The sequence below is a fragment of the Xenopus laevis genome, chromosome 8L (assembly GCF_017654675.1).
Source record: "Xenopus laevis strain J_2021 chromosome 8L, Xenopus_laevis_v10.1, whole genome shotgun sequence".
Classification (NCBI taxonomy): domain Eukaryota; kingdom Metazoa; phylum Chordata; class Amphibia; order Anura; family Pipidae; genus Xenopus; species Xenopus laevis.
In genome coordinates, this window is record NC_054385.1 from 65,720,943 (window position 1) to 65,745,092 (window position 24,150).

General features: G+C 41.5%; 1 protein-coding gene across 1 annotated transcript in view; it reads left to right on the forward strand.

Moving 5' to 3' along the window:
* LOC108698939 (complement factor B-like) overlaps nucleotides 1–24,150 on the forward strand; it is a 53,296-nt gene that overhangs the window by 16,571 nt on the left and 12,575 nt on the right. The window contains exons 8-15 of the mRNA XM_041572886.1: nucleotides 3,240–3,386; nucleotides 4,340–4,441; nucleotides 5,234–5,371; nucleotides 6,653–6,765; nucleotides 7,774–7,882; nucleotides 10,031–10,181; nucleotides 11,642–11,715; nucleotides 23,370–23,473. Coding sequence (XP_041428820.1) covers nucleotides 3,240–3,386; nucleotides 4,340–4,441; nucleotides 5,234–5,371; nucleotides 6,653–6,765; nucleotides 7,774–7,882; nucleotides 10,031–10,181; nucleotides 11,642–11,715; nucleotides 23,370–23,473 — 938 coding nt within the window. The remainder of the gene's footprint in view (nucleotides 1–3,239; nucleotides 3,387–4,339; nucleotides 4,442–5,233; nucleotides 5,372–6,652; nucleotides 6,766–7,773; nucleotides 7,883–10,030; nucleotides 10,182–11,641; nucleotides 11,716–23,369; nucleotides 23,474–24,150) is intronic.

The window sequence follows — 24,150 nt, forward strand, 5'->3', positions numbered from 1 at the left end:
TTTATATACTGAACTTATTGCACCAGCCTAAATTTTCAGCTTGTCAATAGCAGAAATTATCCAGGACTTTAAACTTGTCACAGGGGGTCACCATCTTGTAAAGTGTCTGTGACACTCACATGCTGAGTGGGCTCTGAGCAGATATTGTGAAGCTAAGCTAAGGGGTTTTCGCAAATAATCAAGTAGAAAATGAGGTTGGCCTGTCATATAAGTTGATGCTACAGGGCTGATTATTAAATTATGATGCTATTGTCACTGGTTTCTGTGCTGCCATGCAGTAATTATTCTTTTTAATTACTAATCAGCCTTATACTGTGACATTTCTATAGATGGGTACTGTATATTGTGAGTGGGTCCCTAAGCTCAGTAAGTGACAGCAGCACAGAGCATGTGCAGTGAATCAGCTAAAAAGAAGATGGGGATCTACTGGGGCTTCTTTGGAGACACAGATCTTCCCTGCTAAAGGGCTGTGGTTGCCTTAGGCTGGTACAGAAGCCCAAAACATAATGTACAACATTTCTAGCCTACTTCTTTAGTTTAACTTTTCTTGTCCTTTAAGCCAGACATTAAGCAGAGCCATTGTCACAGAAGCAGCAGGAAACAAATTAAACATTAACCTTTTTGTATTGAATATACATGAGAAATAAATAGTTAGTTAAAGGAAAACTATACCCCATCTCTATATAAAAATATATTGAATAAAACAGCTCATGTGTAAAACCCTGCTTCATGTAAATAAGCCATTTTCATAATAACATACTTTTTAGTAGAATGAGCCATTGGGTAATCCTTAATATAAAATTGCCATTTTAACAACTAAGGGATCCTACGATTTACAGTGCACACACAACAAACAATACAGTGTCGGCCCAGTCCTGGTCCTTGCACGGAAGCTGGAAGCGGCTTCCGACTTAACTCCCTGGCCCCCAGCGCAGCTAAATGAAAAACAAGGTGGGCTGGGGGGGATGTTGCGGCTCAGGGAGGGGGATCAAAGGACGCTTAGCTTCTGAGGTGGGGGGCCCCAGTCCGACGCTAAAACCATAAATGTTAGGTCATATGAGCCAACAGACCGTTCTGTAGTTTGCTTCCACACTTTTTCCATCTGTTGTTTAAGGATTTATTTGGGGTGTAAAGTTTTCCTTTAAACTTGTATCCTAAAAAGTTCTCAGTTAAAGAGCACCTTTCACCCTAAAATAGTTTCCTCCACCAAAGACTCAAGTTGGGGGAAACAGTAGTTTGTTTTTTTTAAATTGCCCCTGCCAGCGATGGGACACCCACACTGGAGGGAGCTCCTGGTGCAAGCGGAGATGTAGGGGCATGCACATAACTAGAGAGTGCTACAAGTCTCTCATTATGTGCTTATTATGCTACACACTGGAATTTCCCTCCCGGTGTGGGTGGCCTAGTGCTGGCGGTGGGGAAAAATTCTTATAATATCCTAATACTCTGCAATCAACTGAAATCTGATCAAGCCATTTGTTGTTCAGGATCAAGTATGGCTGACATTTCTCCAACGTACAAAGACTGAGTGCAGAATATTTGGAAACATACACTTAGGTTAATTTATGAACAGGCCCAGACTGGTAATCTGTCCCTTCAGGAAAATGCCCAAGGGGGCGCTATACCTTGCTCTCAAGTGGGTCGCCTGCTGCCTAATTAAAAGCGGTGCTCGCTGCACTTGCTTGGAAGATTTATGGCTGACCTGGATGCTGCTTTTACTGCTGAAGTTAGTTTCTCTGGCTTCACTGAGCCTGCACTATTCTCCCTCCTTAGCATTCCTGCCGGTTTGGGTTCGGGGAGTGTGCGGGTAGTTTTATCCATGATTTATTTTTCTAATAGCTAACAGCAGTAAGGGCAGCAGCCAGGTCAGCCATTCATCTTCCAAAGACTGCAGAAAGCCCCAACAAAGTCAGTGCGAGAAATAGGCAGCTATCCAGGTGCATGTCACCTGTTGCCTTTTTCAGACCCAGCAGTACAATCGGAAAAGGGATTTTGTGTCATTATTTAGATTTAAAAAATTAAAAATTGTTAACCCTGTCAAGGCCAGATGAGTTAGTGGAGCTGGGTAGAAGGGATTTTTTACAAAAAATGTTTTAGTGTTCCTGTTCCTTTAATCACTGAGACCAGTGTACAGGGCAGGGCCACAGGGAACTCTGAGTCTCACTCATATATTATAAGGGATAATGTACCCCCTACTGTAAATGATAAGGATATTAGAAGTCACTGAGGGGCTCTGTGACATATAAAGGCACAAGGCTGCAGGCTGAGTTATACAGGGAACTCTGAGTCTCACTCATGAATTATAAGGGAGAATTTACCCCCTACTGTAGATGATAAGGAAATTAGAAGTCATTGAGGGGCTCTGTGACCATATAAAGGCACAAGGCTACAGGCTGAGTTATACAGGGAACTGTAAATGATGAGGAAATTTATATATACATATATAAAATATGCATGTGTATAAGTAAAACATCAGCACGCATTTATGTGTGGGCTGCTTTGATTTTTTTTGCCGGGGCTGCTTTTTACTCCCAGTCTGGCCCTGTTTACGAACAAAGCATAATGCTCAAAATGTAATGCATGCAATTACACATAATGAAAAATGCAGGACAAAGCACTTGAATTAGCCCCTTGTGACATTGCCCTTATATGTTGCTCTCTGATGATATTTTTAAGATGAATATACAGAAAGCAAGTAGACTTCAACTGTAACAAAGATGAACCCATAAAACTGATTTGTTACTTCCATTTTTCCCATCACTAGTGATGGGCGAATAAATTTGGCAGGTTTGAATTTGCAATGAATTTTCATGCTTCGCCGCCGGCAAATAAACTCACGAAACAAAATTTTGTCGTCTGCGACTATTTTGATGCCCACAACTATTCTGAGACACGTCTAAATTATTGTGATGCCCATGCATTTGGACAAAATAGGCACGAGTCAGATTGTTGCAGGCGTCAAAATTGATGCGGGTGTCAAAATTCACATTTCGTGAATATTTTGATGTTTTGCTAATTTTGCAGGAAATTCTGGAATTTTTCGGCAAAATGGGACAAAGTCACCCATCATTACCCATCACTGCTCTCCATAGTATACCTTTATTTTGTAAAACTCTCCAGACTGTCCCATCTTTATTACCATAATGCCAAATCTTCTTGCTTAAGTTTTATTTGCAATGTCCCTCACTTCAAATAATTTACCACCACTTTCACTTTGTCCTTTCTTTTTTCTACTGCAGGTCATGCAGATAAGCAGGGAACCAACACAAGTGATGCTCTGCATGCCATTTATAAGCATCTAATAGAGCAGGAGCTGGTGTACAAGGAAAAAGGCAAAAAAGAAGATTTTATGAAGATCCACAATGTCATTCTACTCATGACAGATGGTAATTATTCTATTCAGAATCCTAGTAACTAATACACATTCATTTTAATTAGGGATGCACCAAATCCAGGATTCGGTTCGGGATTCGGCCTTTTTAAGCAGGATTCGGATTCGGCCGAATCCTTCTGCCTGGCCGAACTGAATCCTAATTTGCATATGTAAATTAGGGGCGGGTAGGGAAATCATGTGACTTTTCATCACAAAAGAAGATTTTTTCCCAATTTTTCCTTTCCTGTCCCTAATTTACATATGCAAATTAGGATTCGAATTCGGTTCGGTATTCGGTCGAATCTTTCACCAAGGATTCAGGGATTCGTCTGAATCCCAAATAGTGGATTCGGTGCATCCCTAATTTCATTAGATGTCCTTATGTAGAGCCTACCACAGCATTTTCTTATACAGAACCAGACCAATAAACTTCTTACATAAAGTAGCTCTCTCATACAACCAATGACAGCTGGAGGCATGGGGCCAGAATGCTCTACTAGGGCATGTAGCCATCCAGAAGTCCCCTTGTATTTCATAGTATGATATCCACATTCTACTATTATTTGGCATGTGAACATTCTGTGTATTGGATAACTAACCCTCTGTAGAGAAACTGTTGCACAGTAATATATATATGTAATATACTCAGTCCCGTCCTCTTTCCTAGTGTCAGCAGTGCAAGCGCTAGTGATCAGTTATAATAAATTATACAGAGCAGCATCTGCAACTTCAACAGCCTTATAATAAGAGCCATTCTCAACCTACAGCCTCCTTTCATTATTTCATTATTTAAACAAAGTGTTGTGCCACTGTCCTGTACAGGCATCCAATGCCAAAGTTTTAGTTTCAGTCTGAAACAAGTACAATATACACATTCCACTGATACAAAATGAAATGAATGCTTCAAAGGTCAGTGTCTGATACACACATACACTTATTTATATTGTTAACTCTTTGTGCCTCTAGGAAAGTATAATATGGGAGGTGACCCTCGAAAACAAATGAAATTGATCAAACAGTTCTTAGATGTTGGCATAAGAAAGGATAACCCACGAGAAGAATATTTGGGTATGTAGAGCCTGCTATGTGAGCCAGAAATCAGACTGTCTTCCCCATATCCACAGGAAGGATTTTCTGCCTGCATTACATGTCATAAATCATTTTTTCCTCAGCATAAGAGCTTTAACGTCATAGAGAAATTAGAGTGAAAAAAGCAGTACATTTTATGTACTGCAACATGTATAAAGATGATTTCCATAAAATGTAAAATGAGGTCTAACAATAGGATATTGTGCTTTGTCAAATGGCAGTGTTTTAATAAGAGATTATCCAGCTGGCACATACTGAAAAATATATTTATTGTGAAAGGATTTTACTTATATGTTATATATTTATATGTATAATGTTGTTTTCAAGATGGTCTGTTTGGTGTAATTGCTAGGAGGGGATAGTGTAGAGCAGTGATCATGTTGCTCCCCAGGTGCTTATTTTTGAATTCCTGACTTGGAGGCAAGATTTGGTTGCATAAAAATCAGGTGTAGTGCCTCTTCTAGGCTGCCAGTTCAAATAGGGGCCTGCAAATGGTCAATCACAGCCCTTATTTTAAAAACACTCAGGTATATTTTAATTCATGTGTTGCTCCCCAGCCTACATTACATCTAAATTTTGCTCACAGGTAAAAAAAAGGTTGGGGACCCTGGTGTAGAGTAACTTGATTTTTTTCAGAACTGGTACAGAATTTTTAAGATTAAATTTAAAAGTATCTTATTTCAATATGGAACTCACATTACATGTTCTTTTTCCCAATAGATCTGAGTATAAGAAAATGTAAATAACACACTCTTTCTTCCTCATGTTTAGATGTGTATGTCTTTGGGCTGGGTTCAGACATTGATCAACCTGAGATCAATGACCTTGCATCCAAGAAAGAAAAAGAAGTTCACACCTTCCACTTGGAGAACGTGGACAAAATGAAAAAATTCTTCGAACTGATGATAAGTATGAAAAACTTTACATGATTTCTGTCCAAATATTGGTCAGGCAGTCCCAAAGGTACTGGCCAATAAGTTGATAATTCGGCCTGTAAGAAATGAGTTGGCAGCCTTTATTGGCCCGTGTATGGGGCCGACATTAATGGCCAAAGTTTAAGAGAATTTTTTTTTTTTGCTCAAATCAAGTTTATTGATCAACAATGTTCAGCAATTTATACATCAAAAGGTACACTTGAATACATAGCATTGGAAACACAACAATAGGTTACAAATCTCGTAGTACATTGATACACCATGGCAACCTACTAGGACTACATGGCCACTTGCCTGTTTCCCTTAAGTTTTTATTACACAAGAGCTGTATCTAGCCATTTCTGCCAGATTTCCCATTTGCCATGGAATTTACCTTTTCTTGTTAAAATAATTCTTTCTTTGTTGCTCGTTGAGGTGACAGCTTGATGCCAAGCGATTATAGTTGGGGGGAACCTGTTTTTCCAGTTCAAAGTTATCTGACGCCTGGCCTGAAACAGGGCCTTGGATATTAACTGCCTATAGTTTATTGGAGCACTTATCCAAGCCCCTATTCCCAAGAGGCACAGATCTGGGCGATGTGGTAGTTCAGATCCGGTTAACCTGTGTAAGTGCTCTAGTAACCCAGATCAGAACTGCTGAATCAAGGGGCACTGCCACATTGTATGCAGGAAATTGGCTTGCTGCTTTCCTCACCTCGACCACATATGGGAAACATTAGGATACATCTTATTCAGTTTGCTCCTTGTGAGGTAAGCTCTATGTAGCATGTACACCTGTAACAATCTGTCATTGTAGTTACATGAGACATACAGTGGGGCTCTCAGGGCTTCATTCCATTGGATGTCTGTTAAATAGGTTAGGTCTGACTGAAGAAACAACTGGACCTTCTTAAAAGAAAAATGAATGGTGAATCCACTGGGGGATACATACTGTATATGTTAGGCAACCCCCAGTGAATTGGTGCTGCTCTTCTTTTTAGGTAAAAATGCTCCAGCCGGGGTAAAAAGGAATAACAATGCAACACCGCCACTTTAATCTATTGCTCATGCTTGAGTTTATAGTGGGTGGTGAGAAATGATGCAGAAAAATATATATGTGGTTTGATTTTATACAGAGTATGATTTATTTTGAAAAATAGAGAAGGCAAAACTGACTAAGCACAATGAACACTGTTCTGCTACATGGACATTAACAAGTAATATTCCTTCGCACTGTTTCTACCTGATTCCTATGTCAATTTCTTTCCTGCTTTCAGATGAAGATGATGTATTTGATACCTGTGGTCTGTCAAAATATCATTCAGTTGAGGAAGATCTGGATAAAAGGGCAAATGTGATGTTTCCCTGGATTGTTAAAATAACTATAACTGTAAGTAATTGCCAAAATATGTCAAACTATTGGCTGAGAATGTTAGAAACTGCAGCTGCGCTTTTCTGGTTCTTTGGAGGTTGTTGAAAAAGCTGGAATATGACCAATGATGACATCATGACTGGGTAAATGCAATAGCGATGAGTAGTATCTGCCCTGGAGGGCAGTGTTACCGACCTTATTGGTGGTGATAAATGGCACTAACTCTGTTTAGGAAAAAAAAATTAGAAACCTTTCTCAAACCTCTCCTAACCAGAAAATCATCAGACTTTCTTATTCCCCGTCAACTTCATTGACTAATTGGTGTTCAGAATGGTTGGAAAATGACCAGCAGGTGGTGCTCTTGTAACAAAATGCATTATTGTTAACAGCACAGTTATCCCTGAATATCTTGGAATTAAGGGTCAGGGCACACAGGCAGATTCGGGGAGATTAGTTGCCGGCGACAAATCTCGGGCGACTTCGGAAAACAAAGCATTCAGAGTGCCTTCCCCCCGGCGGAAGGCAGGGTAAGGCAGTTCGGGGAGATTAGTCGCCCCGAAGAAGAGAAGTTTTGTCACCAGGCGACTTATGTCCCAGAATCTGCCTGTGTGCCCTGACTCTAAAAAGTCTTGTTTGTTTGTTTTGGATTTTTTTAAATGATTAACCTTTTTATTGTGGTGGCCAAAAAATGACCAGCAGGTGGTGCTGTTGTAATAAAATGCATTCATATTCAGTACATAATGCCTTAATATTTTGGAATTAAAAATAAATAAATAATGTATGTAAATTGCAAAAGTTCTTAGAATAGCACTCTCATCAATTTTACATTCACTTATTTTAAAGATTTACTTAACCTTTAATCTCTTGGCTTCTCCTGGGCCTTCCAATTATTAATGTTATAACATATATAAAATTTTAATCGAAAAGCACTGACTGACTGATGACATTATACCATGTATCAACTCAGTATTTAGCAGGTAGCTATAAGTATATGCTAACTTCCATTATCTGTTGTTTTTTTGTCAGCTTAATGGCATACAATACTGTAAAGGCACCATCCTGTCTCAATATTTCATCTTGACAGCTGCTCACTGCTTGAATCTGGATGATAATCAAACAATAAAAGTTAGAATTGGTGAGTGTTTTCAAAGAAAAAAGTGAGGTTGCTTGCTGTCATTGAGAGCAACCCTAGGAAAGAGTGTGTGTATATCCAGAGCCTTTATTGTGTCAAGATTGTGATAGGTTATCATACATGCCTCTCCTGCTTGTGCCTCTGAAGCAGAATGACAAGATCATATGAGCTCTGGCAGCTGATTCTTTTAGGAGAGATGTCAGCAAGAGCTGTTATCTTGTTGCCTGTCTGATGGTATCATCGCTAAACACCTCTTCTGCATTATTTACACCACACATTGGGTAATTTCTGTCTGACTAGCCTCCCCCTGCCAAATCACAGGTAAAGGAGTGGCTGGGGAGGAGCTATAGCTAGCTATAAGGAAGCAGACCATACAGTCCTGGCCTACCTGTTCCCCTGGCACCCCTGTGACTGAGGGGTCTGCTTTCTCTATAGTTACACCACTGTCCCCTAGAGAATGTCCATTATAGTTTAACTATGGTTTACATTCTGGAGTGAAAGGCAGCAATGTCACTGGGTAATTAAGTAGGGCTTTGAACACCGCTCTGTAATTGGGATAAAGGGAACTGAAAAGTCTGGGTACCCTGGCAGCAGAGCTGGGCTAAGTAGCATTAGCACCCACCACATCCATATCTGCAAAGTATGGATTTTAATGAAAGTAGCACATATTGGTTCACAAAGTGAAGCAAAAGTTAAATATATGGAGACACCTTGTGGTAAATTGAAAAATGACAGTGTGAAGTGAGCACACACTATATTTTCTCATGAGTGTTGCTGTTAAGCCTTGCTGCTGTGCTGTACACTAAAACCCATTGGAAAATGAATGTGTATGACTCGTCCCAACAATCTGACACATTTGATGAATTTAAAGTTTCTTTCCTTTTAATATTTTTTTAATTATTTGCTTCCTTCTTCTGAAGCTTTGCAGCTTTCAAATGAGGGTCACTGACCCCATCTAAAAACAAATGCTCTGTAAGGCTGCGCAATTGTTGCTATTGCTAAATTTTATCACTACTCTTTCTATTCAGGCCTCTCCTGTTCATATTCCAGTCTCTTATTCAAATCAGTGCATGGTTGCTAGGGTAATTTGGACCCTACCAACCAGATTGCTGACAATGCAAACTGAAGAGCTGCTGAATAAAAAAAACTAAATAACTCAAGAACCACAAATAACAAAAAATTAAAACCAATTGCAAATTGTCTCAGAATATCACTCTCATATTTTCATGTCTGGGCTACATCTCTACATACAAGGACATATCTATCATACAGTATAAAAAAGCAGCAACCACATTCAGCACACATCAGCAGGCATCATATAAAATATTTATCTTGTTGTGTACTGATTTCCGGAGACCATGTACCTCTGTGTAAAAATCCAATATTAGTAGCAGCCGCTTGAAAATTCTGTGGGAAAATACAGCATTCGTCCATTGCTTTTTTTATGATTTTTTTCCATCAGTAACTTACTTGAAGCTTGAATATTTCCCATTGATTTAGGATTACAGAAGATCTTAAGTATCGTAATATAATGGTGTCAAATGCAGCGTACCGGCAGCATAAAATAAAACACAAATTGATACATTTGCAGTTTATTTTACACAGCTTACATTTTACACAGTATGATAAACAGACCCTTCTAGCAGGGCTGGAACTAGGGGTAGGCAGAGAGGGCACGTGCCTAGGGCACATAGAAGTGGGGGCACCGAGCATGTACCTCTTCTTTTGCCTACCCCTGGTCAGGACCCTTTCTCTCCCACCGGCACTCTCCAGCGCAGCTCTGTGCACGCTCTCCCCCTCCAAGAATTAAATAATCGGGCACTCAAGACCGTGCAGCCAATGGGGGCGAAGTGGCTGACTGGTTTGCCTTGGGCACTTGGCTGGCTTGGCCTGGGCCTGCCCTGTAGTTTTCTTTTTGGGGCAGAATGGAAATAACTGCAAAGGAAGTAGTATCTCCTTCTCATTCCACAGTGACTCTAGGGTCTGTATCTACATATTTTAATACAATGTACAATATGATAAAATCTATTCTGTAAGAGTAAGCAAAACACAATCCCTTTCAACTTGACTCCATGTTATGGCGTTTTTAAAATACTCTGCTGCTAATGATATCTCCTTTTTTCTCACACCTCTCTCTGCCCTTCACTACAGATGGAAAGGAATACACTGTAAAACCCTACAGGCACCCGAAATATGACCCGATATCCAAGGTAGACAAAGGCATCAAGAGAGCATTTGATTATGATGTTGCACTGCTTGAACTGGAGGAAAACGATAAGATTAAATTCTCCGAAAATGCCAGGTGACAGCAGCACATTGCCAAACATGATAGGAAATAATAGGACAGGCTTACGGTAGAGCAGATCTGATAGCATGAAAAGAAGAAGGAAAACCATAAATCATGGTAAGCCTTTAGTATAATGCAAAGTGGCCTTAAATAACCTTACACTTTGGTGTGTATTCATTAACACTGGAGACAAACATCACCGATGATGTTGCCCATAGAAACTAATCAGCAATAAGATTCTAACAGTCACCTACAAGTTAAAAAGCAAAGGCAAATGTAGGGGCCCCTACAGGTTAATCTGCCCTCCAGGGCAGAGGCTTTAAGGCTCCCACCTTTTTCTTAGAGTGATCTGCCAGGAGAGGTGTGACAGCTTCCTGCTACACTGCACTATAGTGTGTGTAAGGAGTGGCCTCTTCCTCTTTCCCCTCTGGATGCTGATCCAGCTGGATGTGCTCAGGGCGACTGAGTGCAATAGGCCCAGAAGAAGGCATGTGTCCAAGTCGGGGACCAGGTAACCCCGTGAATGAGGAACAGATACACTAGGGCAGACTTGTCATAGTCTCTCTAGGAGAGAAAGGCAGAGAGGTGAGAGAGAAAGAGCAGCTGAAGCTCCAACAAGGATTTGCAGAAAGGGAGTAGCTTCCCAGAGGCTCTGTGTGTTGCCTCCAGTCAGGGACCTCAGTGAAGAGGGACTGTAGGGTAGAAGCTGCTTTCCTGACAACTTCCAGGAGGGAATGTGTGTGAATTCTGCAAATGCCTAATGGAGGCTCTTCCTCATGAAATGCCTGTGCGCTAGGTGAGCCTGCTTGCAGATCTGTGTGAACTCTCTATATGCTGTTGCCTCAACTCATGTGTGAGGAGAAACCTGATGTCACTTGCCTCGTGCATAGTTCAATAAACCTTGTTCCTGTTTTATTAAGAACCTCCTGGGGCCCAAGTCTTTTGTTATAGCACAGTAGCCTGTGGGAGTTGTAGTTACACTACACAACACCTTTAATCTTACATATAGAGAAGGCCCTAGCCTGAAGTGGTAGAGTCACGCGTAACCCATGCTCTATTGCACTAGCTGGTGAATTAACCCCGTATGGCCCAAATAGGTGTTACACAAAGAACTGATTGGTTGCTATGGGCGGTGATCTTTGTCCCTGTTCACTTGAAAGTATTGGAGGCACAGCAGTAAGTGCAAGGTGTAGCATTACTAGCGCAATTTATTCTTCTGAAGAAGGAAACATGAGGAAAAAGGACACTCAAACAAAAGGAACTAAATAAAAGACAGGATTCCAAACATGATTGGTAATTTAAAGGAAAGGGTTATAGGACAGGGAAAGGTTTATTCATGTATTAGTATTGTGGTACAGTGCACAAATTAGTGAAGAAAAGTTGGGTTCAAATATAAATGCATTTGGGGAATATAAATGAGAGAGGAGCATGTGTGGAACACATGAATGTATTTACATGTTCCTTTTTTCCCTCAGGCCAATCTGTATTCCATGTACCCAGGTCACAGCACAGGCACTGAAGCAACCAGGGGCACCCTGCAGCAGCCACGGTGAGTACGATTTTATGATAGTGCTTGGGAAATGGGTGCTGGAGAAATGAGACAGAAAAGAAAGGTGGCACTACTCTGGAATAATGATTCAGTGGGCAACACTAGCGTAGTACAAACATTGAACTAATGAAAGTCTTACATTAAACTATATAACTATATATATAACTATATATATATATAACTATATATAACTATATAACTATATATAACTATATAACTATATATAACTATATAACTATATATAACTATATAACTATATATAACTATATAACTATATATAACTATATAACACTATATAACACTATATAACACTATATAACACTATATAACACTATATAACACTATATAACACTATATAACACTATAAGGGGATTTTGTACTTACCGTAAAAACCCTTTCTAGTAGGCCCGAACTGTCAGTGCAGACGTAGTGGGATTTGTCATCCTTCACCTCTGGAGGCAGGACATAATAAACTTGTTGACTCTTGGCTCCTCCTCCTCCTCCTCTATATATATATGCTGGCTCCACGATTCCTTCCCCAGTTTTTTTGTCCTGCCTTGGAGGAAAGGACAGTAATCATTTTTTTTTTTTTTTTTTTTTTTTTTTCCTTTATTTTATTCTTTATTCTTTATTCAACAGGTTTTTAGTACCACCTTCAAGGCACGCAGAGCTGCCACTTAGGTGCAACGGTATATCCAGGCATGCAGGAGCTGCCTGAGGCCATAGGTGATACGCTGAGCTATCACAGGCTAGCAACCCACGGGTACGCAGAGCTACCCACATTACTCAGGAGGTTGTTTTTTCATCCCACACTTCCTTCCCCTCACACATGGAAGGGATGCCTACGGTCACACATATACAGCTGAGACTGCTGACGTGCCATCCTGCAGCCTTCTCTGGCGGCTGCAGCTTGGCTGACGCGGGGAGAGTTCCCTCGCTTGGCATGCACTGGCGGGCTGGCGCCGCCGTCGTATAGGGGGGTGTGCGGTGTTCATTGCGGGAGTTAGCGAAACCTATGGCGGCTGTAAACGGCGCACGCTTACCAGTTACTGTGTCCTTCAGCGGTTGCTAGGCAACGAACCGATCAAGGACAGAAGCGCGCCAAAACAGGTTCACGCCTCTTACTGAGTCGCACTGACGTCATCAGCCCGCGCCATTGCATGTTGCATACTGCGCACGGAGCACTTCCAGCTTAGTCTCAAGAGCTGTAGACACCTTCAGCAGCAGCCGTCTACGGACTAACACGGATCAACAGGTGATCATCACATTAAAGAAGTATATTGCACTCCAGAGCAGAACAGCATAGCTAAGCCAGGGGTACAAACTCCTTAAGGGGACAATATAATACATTATGGAAAAGACAGATTCCCTAACAGAGCTACGTGCTGATATTCAAGGGGTAAAAAAGCCAAAGAGGCCTGAGAAACTACCTAAATGCAAGAGCTGTAGGCATTCTTTAAGGAAGTCAGAGAGAAATTACTGCTCGGACTGTAAACCACAAAAAAGAGCAGAATCACAGGGACCACCCATCTTGTCCCCTCAAACCATGCCATCACTTACAGCAGAGGGATCTTGTGCTACTCCCATTGCTGAAGACAGGGGTAACTCACCGGGACCATTTTTACCTGCACCAACTACACCTTCCACGTCCCACTCAGATGCGGCAGAGGTTGCCACAAGTACCCCACGGCATAAACCAGATTCAGGTCCCCCACCTACAGTACCACCTCAATTTGGGGAATTTATGCAATGGATTATGAATTCAATCCAACCACAGCCCTCAACATCTAGACCAGCCCCACTGGCGACCAAAGGACCAAAGAAACGCAAAGCCCCAACAACATTAGACTCTTCATCGGAGTCAGAGGATGGGTTGGCATCAGATTCAGACGAAGAGGATCCAACCCTTCATGAAAAAAATTTTTCTGATCAAGATTCCACGGAGGTGGAGTCAGACACTGAACAGTCAGGTGTTGCTAACCCCGAGGTCTCCCGAAAATTACTCAGGGAAATGCTGCAAACATTAGAAATCAAGGATGAGTCGGTGACCCTATCGAAAGCAGATAAGTTGTTGGGGGTCCAAAAGAAATCTAAGTTGACATTTCCAGTCTTTAACTCAGTAACTCAGGCTATTGAAGCAGAGTGGAACCAACCTGAGAGACGAATCGCTCTTACTCAAAGATTCTTCAAAACCTACCCAGTACCAGAAGAATACCAAAAGAAGTGGGACAAAGCCCCTCGTGTAGACTCAGCAGTAGCTAGGTTATCCAGACATACAGCTCTCCCTGCTGAAGAGGCGGCTTTCAAAGACCCACTAGATCGTCGTATGGAATCTACCTTAAAGAGGTCTTATATCCAGGCGGCAGCTATACTTCGACCGGCGGTGGCTTCTGCGGGCCTAGCTCGCACAGCCAAACATTGGGCACAAGAACTGGCCCGCAACCCACCATTCTCAGGCCAGGAATTACAGGAGGAACTGGACAAACTCATGACGGCTTTCACATTCTTAGCGGAAGCCTCAATGGAGATTACCAAGCTGACAGCCAAGGCCACTGCGAATGCAGTAGTTACCAGACGTGCACTATGGCTACGACACTGGTCGAGTGACACTGCATCTAAGATGAGACTCTTATCCTTGAGATTCACTGGTGATTCACTCTTCGGCCCTGACCTCAAGCAGATCATAGCGGAGGTGACGGGGGGAAAGAGTACTTTCCTCCCCACCACAAGAAAACAAAGGTTTGACACACCAAACAAATTTCCTAACAGAAAGAGTTGGAATACACAGTCCAGACCCTTTCGCTCCTTTCGTTCCAACTTCAAGACGTCTACCTCTGACCAGACACAGAAGCGTAGACCACCATGGCAACAACACAGCCGTACAAACAATAAGAAGGCGACCCCAACCAGATCCACTTCCGCCTGACTCAGCCCATCGAGGGCAGGGTCGAGTGGGGGGAAGGCTACAAAGATACCTTGGAGAATGGGAAACACACGTTACAGACAACTGGGTTCTAACGATAATTCAACAAGGCTACAGAATTCCATTCTCACCCCACCTACCACCCAGACAGTTTCGTACATCAACTTCAACCACCAAACAGCAACTTCTCCTGCAAACCACAACATCTCTATTACAAGAGGGGGTAATAGAAGCGGTACCAAAGCAACAGCGGTTCAGAGGCTTCTATTCCAACCTCTTCTTAGTCCGCAAGAAGGAGGGCACTTTCAGACCGGTTCTCAACCTCAAACCCTTAAATCCTATGGTCGCAAAGCAGAGGTTCAAGATGGAATCAGTTCGATCCGTAATAGCATCCATGGAACCATACAATTTCATGACTTCCATCGATCTTCAGGATGCTTATTTACACATACCGATCTACCCAGATTCTCGCAAATTCCTGCGGTTCGCAATAGGCGACCATCATTACCTATTTTCGGCCTTACCCTTTGGACTCTGTACTGCGCCACGTGTGTTTACCAAGGTACTCAGCCCAGTAATAGCCTACCTCAGACAATTGGGCATAAAGATTCTCCCATATTTGGACGATCTTCTGATATCGGCACCATCTGCCGCGCAGGCGGCCACAGACACACAAACTTGCCTTCAAGTACTGACCCGGCACGGTTGGTTAATAAACTATCGCAAGAGCGCTCTACGACCCAGCCAGAACATCAGATTTCTGGGCCTCAACTTCAATTCTCAAACGCAGAAAGTGCTGTTACCACAGGACAAGATAGACAATTTGATTCAATCGACTCAGTACTTCCTAGCGGCTCTAACAGTTTCGGCAGAGGACTGTCTCAGACTGCTGGGACTGATGGTCTCCGCTCTGGAAGCGATTCCCTTCTCGAGATTTCACATCCGGCCGCTTCAAAACAATTTCCTCTGCCAGTGGAACAAAGACCACAAGGACTTGCACCAACTCATACCCATAACGCACACAACCAAACAGAGTCTGCTTTGGTGGACACTCCCGGAAAATCTCCACAAGGGCAGAAGCTGGGCCCCAATTCACTGGGAAGTGGTCACCACGGATGCCAGTCTCAGAGGTTGGGGAGATGTTTATCGCGATTACACCCTACAAGGCCGGTGGGAACCAAGGGACAACGGGTTACCCATCAATGTCTTGGAACTAAAAGCAATCACGAATGCACTGGAGGGCTGGACGACACTACTCCAGCACCAGTCGGTCAGAGTACAGTCCGACAATGCCACGGCCGTGGCTTACATCAACAAACAAGGCGGCACACGCAGCAGACTTGCCATGCAGGAAGTGACCAGAATTCTAACCTGGGCGGAACAGACAGTCCAAAACCTTTCTGCAGTGTTCATTCCCGGGGTACAGAACTGGGAGGCCGACTATCTGAGCAGAACTACCATCGATCAAGGCGAATGGTCACTGCACGAAGAAGTGTTTCAACAGTTGGTACTCAGATGGGGAAACCCAGAAATCGATATGCTAGCCTCCAGGCACAACAGGAAACTTCCAGTTTACTGTGCCAGGACGAGAGACCCAGGAGCAACTTACCTGGACGCCCTAGTCATTCCTTGGGATTTCACACTGGTGTATGCCTTCCCACCACTTCCAATCCTACCCAGGATCATCGACAAGATAAAGCACAGCAAGGCCACGACAATACTCATAGCACCCAACTGGCCAAACCGAGTTTGGTACACGGATTTAATTCAACTGTCCGTATCCAAACCCTTCAGGTTACCTCTCCGTCCGGACCTCCTGACTCAGGGACCTGTCAATCATCCCAATTTGCCACTCCTTTGTTTAACGGCATGGCTCTTGAGACCAGGGGATGGGCTCAGCAGGGGTATTCGCAGAAGGCAATAGACATTTTGTTGCAAGCTAGAAAACAATCTACCTCAAAGCTTTATTACAAGGTGTGGAGAACTTTCATCTCATGGTGTACCCGTCATTCCCTGTCGTGCGAAGCAGAGTCTCCCTATGCCATCATTGAATTTCTTGCAGAGGGGTTCCATAAGGGCTTGGCACTGCGTACCCTAAAAACTCAGGTATCAGCCATCTCTGCTTTGACGCACACACGTTGGGCGGACAGGCCCGAAATTCAACAGTTTTTTAAGGGTGTAGCCAGGAAGCGGCCTTCACTCAAGCAGCCACTTCCTACCTGGGATCTTCCACTAGTTCTCGCTGCCCTTCAAAAAGCTCCTTTTGAGCCACTGGACTCATGTGACCTTAAATGGCTGACCTTCAAAGTTACCTTTTTGATTGCCATCACCTCAGCAAAGAGGGTGTCCGAGCTCGCAGCTTTTTCTTGTAAGGAACCATGGACATCCCTTCATGCAGATAAGGCAGTCCTTAGAACCATGCCCGGATTCTTGCCGAAAGTTGTATCCGATTTCCACCTTAACCAAGACGTTATTCTTCCTTCTTTCTGTCCGCATCCAACACATGTCAGGGAAAAGTCTCTTCATACCTTGGACGCTGTGAGGGCACTGCGGATATATTTGAGACGATCTTTGCCATACCGGAAGTCTGACTCTTTGTTTATTTCCTATGCTACCACTCACAAGGGCTTAGCAGTGTCTAAGAGAACTATTGCTCGCTGGTTAGTAGAGACGATCAACGTGGCTTATGATTTTCAACATAAACTCAGACCTTTCGCAGTTAAAGCCCATTCTACAAGAGCACAAAGTACTTCATGGGCGCTTCAAAATATGGCAACTGCTGAACAAATCTGCAAGGCAGCTACTTGGGCTTCTCCCAATACTTTTATAAAGTTTTATAAGTTAAATGTTTTCGCTTCTCAACCAGCCGTGTTTGGCAGGAAAGTTCTACAGGCTGCAGTAGCAATATGATTAGGTAAATTGAGGCTACTCAGTTGTTCATTATACCCACCCTTCAGAGGGACAGATTTTGGACGTCCCACTACGTCTGCACTGACAGGAGGGCCGACTAGAGAAAAGGGGATTTTGTACTTACCGTAAAAACCCTTTCTAGTAGGCCCGAACTGTCAGTGCAGTAAGTCCCACCCAGGCTGATTTTAGTATGGGCACAGGGACCTCTTTCTCGCTATCTACTCTGGCTGTTGTCTCTTGCTCTTCTTTCTGACTGTACTGTCTCCACTGACTGAGCTTACAAAAGAACTGAGGAAGGAATCGTGGAGCCAGCATATATATAGAGGAGGAGGAGGAGGAGCCAAGAGTCAACAAGTTTATTATGTCCTGCCTCCAGAGGTGAAGGATGACAAATCCCACTACGTCTGCACTGACAGTTCGGGCCTACTAGAAAGGGTTTTTACGGTAAGTACAAAATCCCCTTATAGTGTTATATAGTGTTATATAGTGTTATATAGTGTTATATAGTGTTATATATAACACTATATAACACTATATAACACTATATAACACTATATAACACTATATATAACTATATATAACTATAACTATATATAACTATATATAACTATATATATATAACTATATATATATATAACTATATATATATATAACTATATATATATATATATATATATATATAACTATATATATATATATAACTATATATATATATATATATATATATATAACTATATAACTATATATATGTATATATAACTATATAACTATATATATATATAACTATATAACTATATATATATATAACTATATATATATATATATATATATAACTATATATATATATATATATATATATATATATATATATATAACTATATATATATATATATAACTATATATATATATATATATATATATATATATAACTATATATATATATATATATATATATATATATATATATATAACTATATATATATATATAACTAATACTGAGACTAACCCAGAGAGGATACCCACTACATGAGCTTCTCGCCTGCAAAGAAAGGGCCTTATTACATACCCAACGTGATTTACTCCAGAGATCAACCATCACACCGAAACCTAAAGGGAAAGAGCCTCTAGTCTTTTTGGCTACGTATACTCCCGAAGTTAAATCCCTTACACGAGCTGTACAGGAACATTGGACTGTACTTGAAAGGGACACTACACTCCCTCCCATTTTTCGAAACAGACCAAGAATAGCGTTCCGTAGAGGGAGGAACCTGAGGGATATACTTGTAAAGACTGACCCTCACCATTGCTACCAACAAAGCACCACAACAACATGGCTTAATACGGATAAGAAGGGCTGTTTTCGATGTCCATCTTGTATCACCTGCAATCATCTCATCACGGGCTCTGTATTCAATCATCCCCACTCGGGTAAACCCATCATGATCAACTACAAACTAACATGCACATCTAAGTTCCTCATCTATTTTATTAAATGTCCGTGCGGACTGCTTTATGTTGGAAAGACTATCACCACATTCCGTGAACGGATGGCCAACCACCGCTCCGCGATCAGAACAGCACTGTCTTCAGGGAAGGCGGACACTCCGGTTGCAGCTCACTTCCTGCACCACAAACACACATTGGCAAGCCTACGGTGTATGCTTATAGACCATGTACCCCAGCCTGTACGGGGGGGCAATCGTGAGAAGAAGCTGCTCCAACGAGAACTAAGATGGATTCACAAACTCAACACCATCAGCCCACATGGACTTAACGAACTAATTTCCTATACTCCGTTTATACACTAGTGAGCCTGTTCCCCCGCTTCCTTCTCTATGTTTTCTTTGTGTTTGTAGTGAGTGACTGCCCTCGGATTCCTTATCATGGGATTTATGATGCAGGCTGGTATTAAGAAATGTGGTAAGAAATAATGTTTGTCTTTTTGAAACTGCATTTGCAGCATACGGTCCCCGTAACAGCTGGTCCCTGACTATTTGGTATTTATTTCGGTTTCCACTCTCTCTGCTCTCACTCTTTTGGCTATTTGTACTCAACCTGTCTCTAACTTTGAATTCAATATCTTTGATTAGGGTAGCCTTGGGTGTGGTATATGGGCTCTTTATGTTTTTTGTTTCTATTTTTTCATATTTATTTATTTTATTTTTGTTTTTTGTTGCTTTTGCAATATATCTATTGATTATGCTCGAGTGCACTTCGCTTTTTCAACACGAATCTTTGATTTTGGGACCCTCTTACTGTGGATCTCTAAGTATTTTTGTTCATAGACATGTGGATCCGTGCCAAGTCTATACTTGTAACACAAGAAGAGTTGCCAATCCCGCTGCAGCTTTTTGGCTATCTGAAGCACTATTGGCCGGACCGATAGGTGTCCATCGAGTATGGTATGATCCGCACTACTTTGCCTTAAGGCGCTGCAACCGGTGACTGCTCAGGCTAAAGCCTCTCCGGTACCCCCTGGCTGTGAATATACATTGGTGGATGTCGACCTCCGAATGCAATCGTGTCAAGTCGCAGGATAAGCACACTGCACATCCCTGGGTATGAGGTGTGGTCCATTCGCGGAGTGACAGCTGATTTTTCGATCGGCTGCCGCTCTGCCGATGTGATACCTTCGAACCTTGGATGCTACAATGCAACACGAGCACCTGCTTGAATATGTGACGGTCCATGAGTGAGTATGCTTCCGGTTGATCGTGTCTAAACTGAAGGGATTTCCCTCTGAACATCGGACAATTAGTCACTGATTGATTGACACCGTTGTTTCGCCTACTCTACAATGGGTTAATACCAGCCTCCACACTACTGAGCGGACAACCTCGATCCACGAACCGACCGTCTTACGACCTATGTGACACCCTGGTTCACGGACTCAGTAATGAATTAATACCAGCCACTACACTAGTGATCGGATAACCTCGAGCCACGGACTTTTGTCAAATACTCTCTCTACCAATATGCGGTAACACCTCTAACATCGGATTTTTGTTTGCGTCCTCCTTTAAAGAAGCACAATGGTGAGATACTTTTTATCTTTTATTTTATTTTTTATTTTTTTATATGCTTTGAACTGTTTTTGTATTTTGAGTCATTTTTACAGCTTTTTCTTTTTCTTTTTCTACACCTATACTCCACTCGTTTCCTAAATTTCTTCTGACACACTTATTCTTCGCATCTACACACTTTGTGCCCAGTCGGGTCCGAGCTGCTGATTCTGTTTGCTATAGAGTGGCCTCAGTTAAGAGATACGTTTATTTTGTGAAAGTAACAATTTCCGACACAGGATCCAGTCTTTCCAGAAATGTTGTTATACTGTATCGCCCTAGGTTACCGTATTCACACTGAACGGTGTCTCGTCTGAGCATATATCCTAAGGATGTCTATATATGTATTCATCAATTTTCGCTACTATTGCTTTGATTTTAACCTGATTCCACTTTTATTTCTTGTTTATATTTTGTGTTCTTTTGATTGCAATTTGTGTTTTAAACTTTACACGTCACTTCCTCTGCCCCGGTGTTTTTAGTTTTAATTACCCTCAAGTTCCCGCCACACCGTGTATATAGTTTCCGTTTTTGTGTGATATTTTCACTTTGAAAAAGGCTGTTGTATCAGCCGAAACGTCAGCACCTGTCCAGAATAAAAAATTTTTGTTGCTACACTAAGACCTGCGAGTGCGATCTTCACTATTTCTACATCTGATGATTTCTATCTAGGACTGCACCCAGGCACTTTTGACCGCTTTTTCGTGAGTGCCGGTTTTCCTGCTCTATATATATATATATATATATATATATATATATATATATATATATATATATATATATATATATATATATCTCAAACAAGGGAAAGTTGTGCTCACCACTAGTTTTTAAAAACATTAAGTGGGGGTGCAATGAGGGTGTGACCACAAAATACATATAGACAAATACAAGGTTCCTCTGCACTCAACCCATTATCAATATATTTAAGACAGAGACATTTTGTGCATACTGCTACTGAAAAATGCCTTACCCTTACAAACAAAACAGGGATTGTTTGTCCATATATTGCAATATATTTAAGCTGGCCAACTACGTCAAAGTCATCCCATATCTGGCCAGTCCTATGCTCAATTTTCATCTGATTCATTAAGAATTCTATGGTTTAATTATACATTTTATAAAAGGGATGAATACGTTTTACCTGCAACTTACTAGCTGCTTTCAAAGTAAAACTCCCAAACGTGGCTGCCCTTTTATTAGACACCAGTGGGATCACCTGACTATAGTTGGAGGGGGTGGGAGCTACAACATGGAGCTGGTCACTGCTCTTGTAGAACTATAACAAACAAGGGAAAGTTGTGCTCACCACTAGTTTTTAAAAACATTAGGCGGGGGTGCAATGAGGGTGTGACCACAAAATACATATAGACAAATACAAGGTTCCTCTGCACTCAACCCATTATCAATATATTTAAGACAGAGACATTTTGTGCATACTGCTACTGAAAAATGCCTTACCCTTTAAACAAAACAGGGATTGTTTGTCCATATATTGCAATATATTTAAGCTGGCCAACTACGTCAAAGTCATCCCATATCTGGCCAGTCCTATGATCAATTTTCATCTGATTCATTAAGAATTCTATGGTTTAATTATACATTTTATAAAAGGGACGAATACGTTTTACCTGCAACTTACTAGCTGCTTTCAAAGTAAAACTCCCAAACGTGGCTGCCCTTTTATTAGACACCAGTGGGATCACCTGACTATAGTTGGAGGGGGTCTTAAATATATTGATAATGGGTTGAGTGCAGAGGAACCTTGTATTTGTCTATATATATATATATATATATATATATATATATATATATATATATATATACTCATAAACTCTTAAACCACTGACAATAATAAATGTGTACTGAAAAGCTGGCATTACTTTGCAAAAAACAGTTTATGGGTGAAGGACCCCATGAGGTGGGAGGGTAGTCTGAGTAAACGGCAGTAAGTGCTACACATACTGGGTTTTACAAGCACTGCATGACTCAAGTTTCTCTTAATTGATGTTGCAGATTAGGCACCAGGAGTAAAATTCTGATTCTTCAAACATGGTAGCATGGATCTGTTCATTAGTTGTCTGCTTTTACATTGTTTCAGAGGTCAGAACCAGCAGTGCAGAGAATATAAACAGCCAGAGACATATTGCTTTCAATATCAGTTACATTTAAAAATAACTTTAAAACCACAGAAAATTAACGTGTACATGCACAGAAAGCATTGATTCTCTATTTTTCCAGTTAGAAACTTCTTATTCTTCTTTTACCCCTGTGCTGGAGCTTTGGGAGACAAAGACCCTAGCTACTGTAATGTCATGGCCAAAATCTGACTTTAGATTGGGCACTGAGCTGTTGTCAGTCATGCCAGTATAGCAGACAAGACTCTTGTTTCCAAAAACAATGGCACATGGCAGTACTTTCTTCTTAGGAACAAAACTCAACATATCCCCTGCAACAGGGATGAAAGGGGCAGCATGGATACTAGTTAAGGTGTCGTTGTATTAATAAACCCTCTGTATATTTAAAAAATGGGAAGAATGTTTTAATGATTAGGAAAATGATTGTCTAATTCATATCGTATGGTTACAGTTGTTTTTTCATATTCCCTTTTGAAATGTCTGTGCTAGTGTTTAATATGGTATATTTAAGCATTTAATATTTTATTTAGTTTCAGTGCAAAAAGTAAAGGAAAGAGAGCCATTAGGGAGGCTTGAACCACAGCAAACTACTGTTCATCCTCAATACGTTTTCACTCCTAGAGAAAACCTTATTGTCTGAAGAGGAGGTCAAAGCTGTTTTCATAGCAGACGAATTAAACCAGCCAATGAAAGAGATGCATGTGTTAATAAAGAGAGGACAAAAGGTATGAGGGCAGCATTACTTTTATTGCATTCCTGGGTTTGTTTTGTCAACGTGTTGGTGTTTTCTTTTAGCAAAATGATTTTTAGTGAGCTATACTATCAGAGGCTAACATTTTAAAAACATTTCACCACCTGAACATTAGGGAACACCCCAACATTTAAGATTTTACAGGTAATACAGTAACCAACATCCAATCACAACCATTGTATTTACTTAGGTATACAGTATGTTAGCTGATGATCCAGTCACAATGGTAGCATGAAACTCATTAAGACGTGTTTATTTTTTCATGTTGTGAAACTCCCCCCAAGATTCTTAATTTCCAACCAGGTTTCCCCCACACCAGCCACTATCCTCCTTACTTATATTGACATCTACAACATACCCTGGCATCAGGCCCGGACTGGCAATCTGTGGGTTCTGGCAAATGCCAGAGGGGCTGCTATAAGGTGCCATAGAAAGTCAGTATTTAGTGGGCTGGTAGGGGCTGTGTTGGGCCTCTGTGTGGGCTGATTGGGCCTCTGTGTACCTGAAATGCCAGGGCCTATTCTAATTCTCAGTCTGGACCTGCCTGGCATCCCATGGAATCCTTCCACTAGGCCTCATAGGGGGGCCCTAGTGCAGTTGCGACGCCAGCCCACCCCTTGCTATCATCCTTTGTTTTTATATGTCGATAAA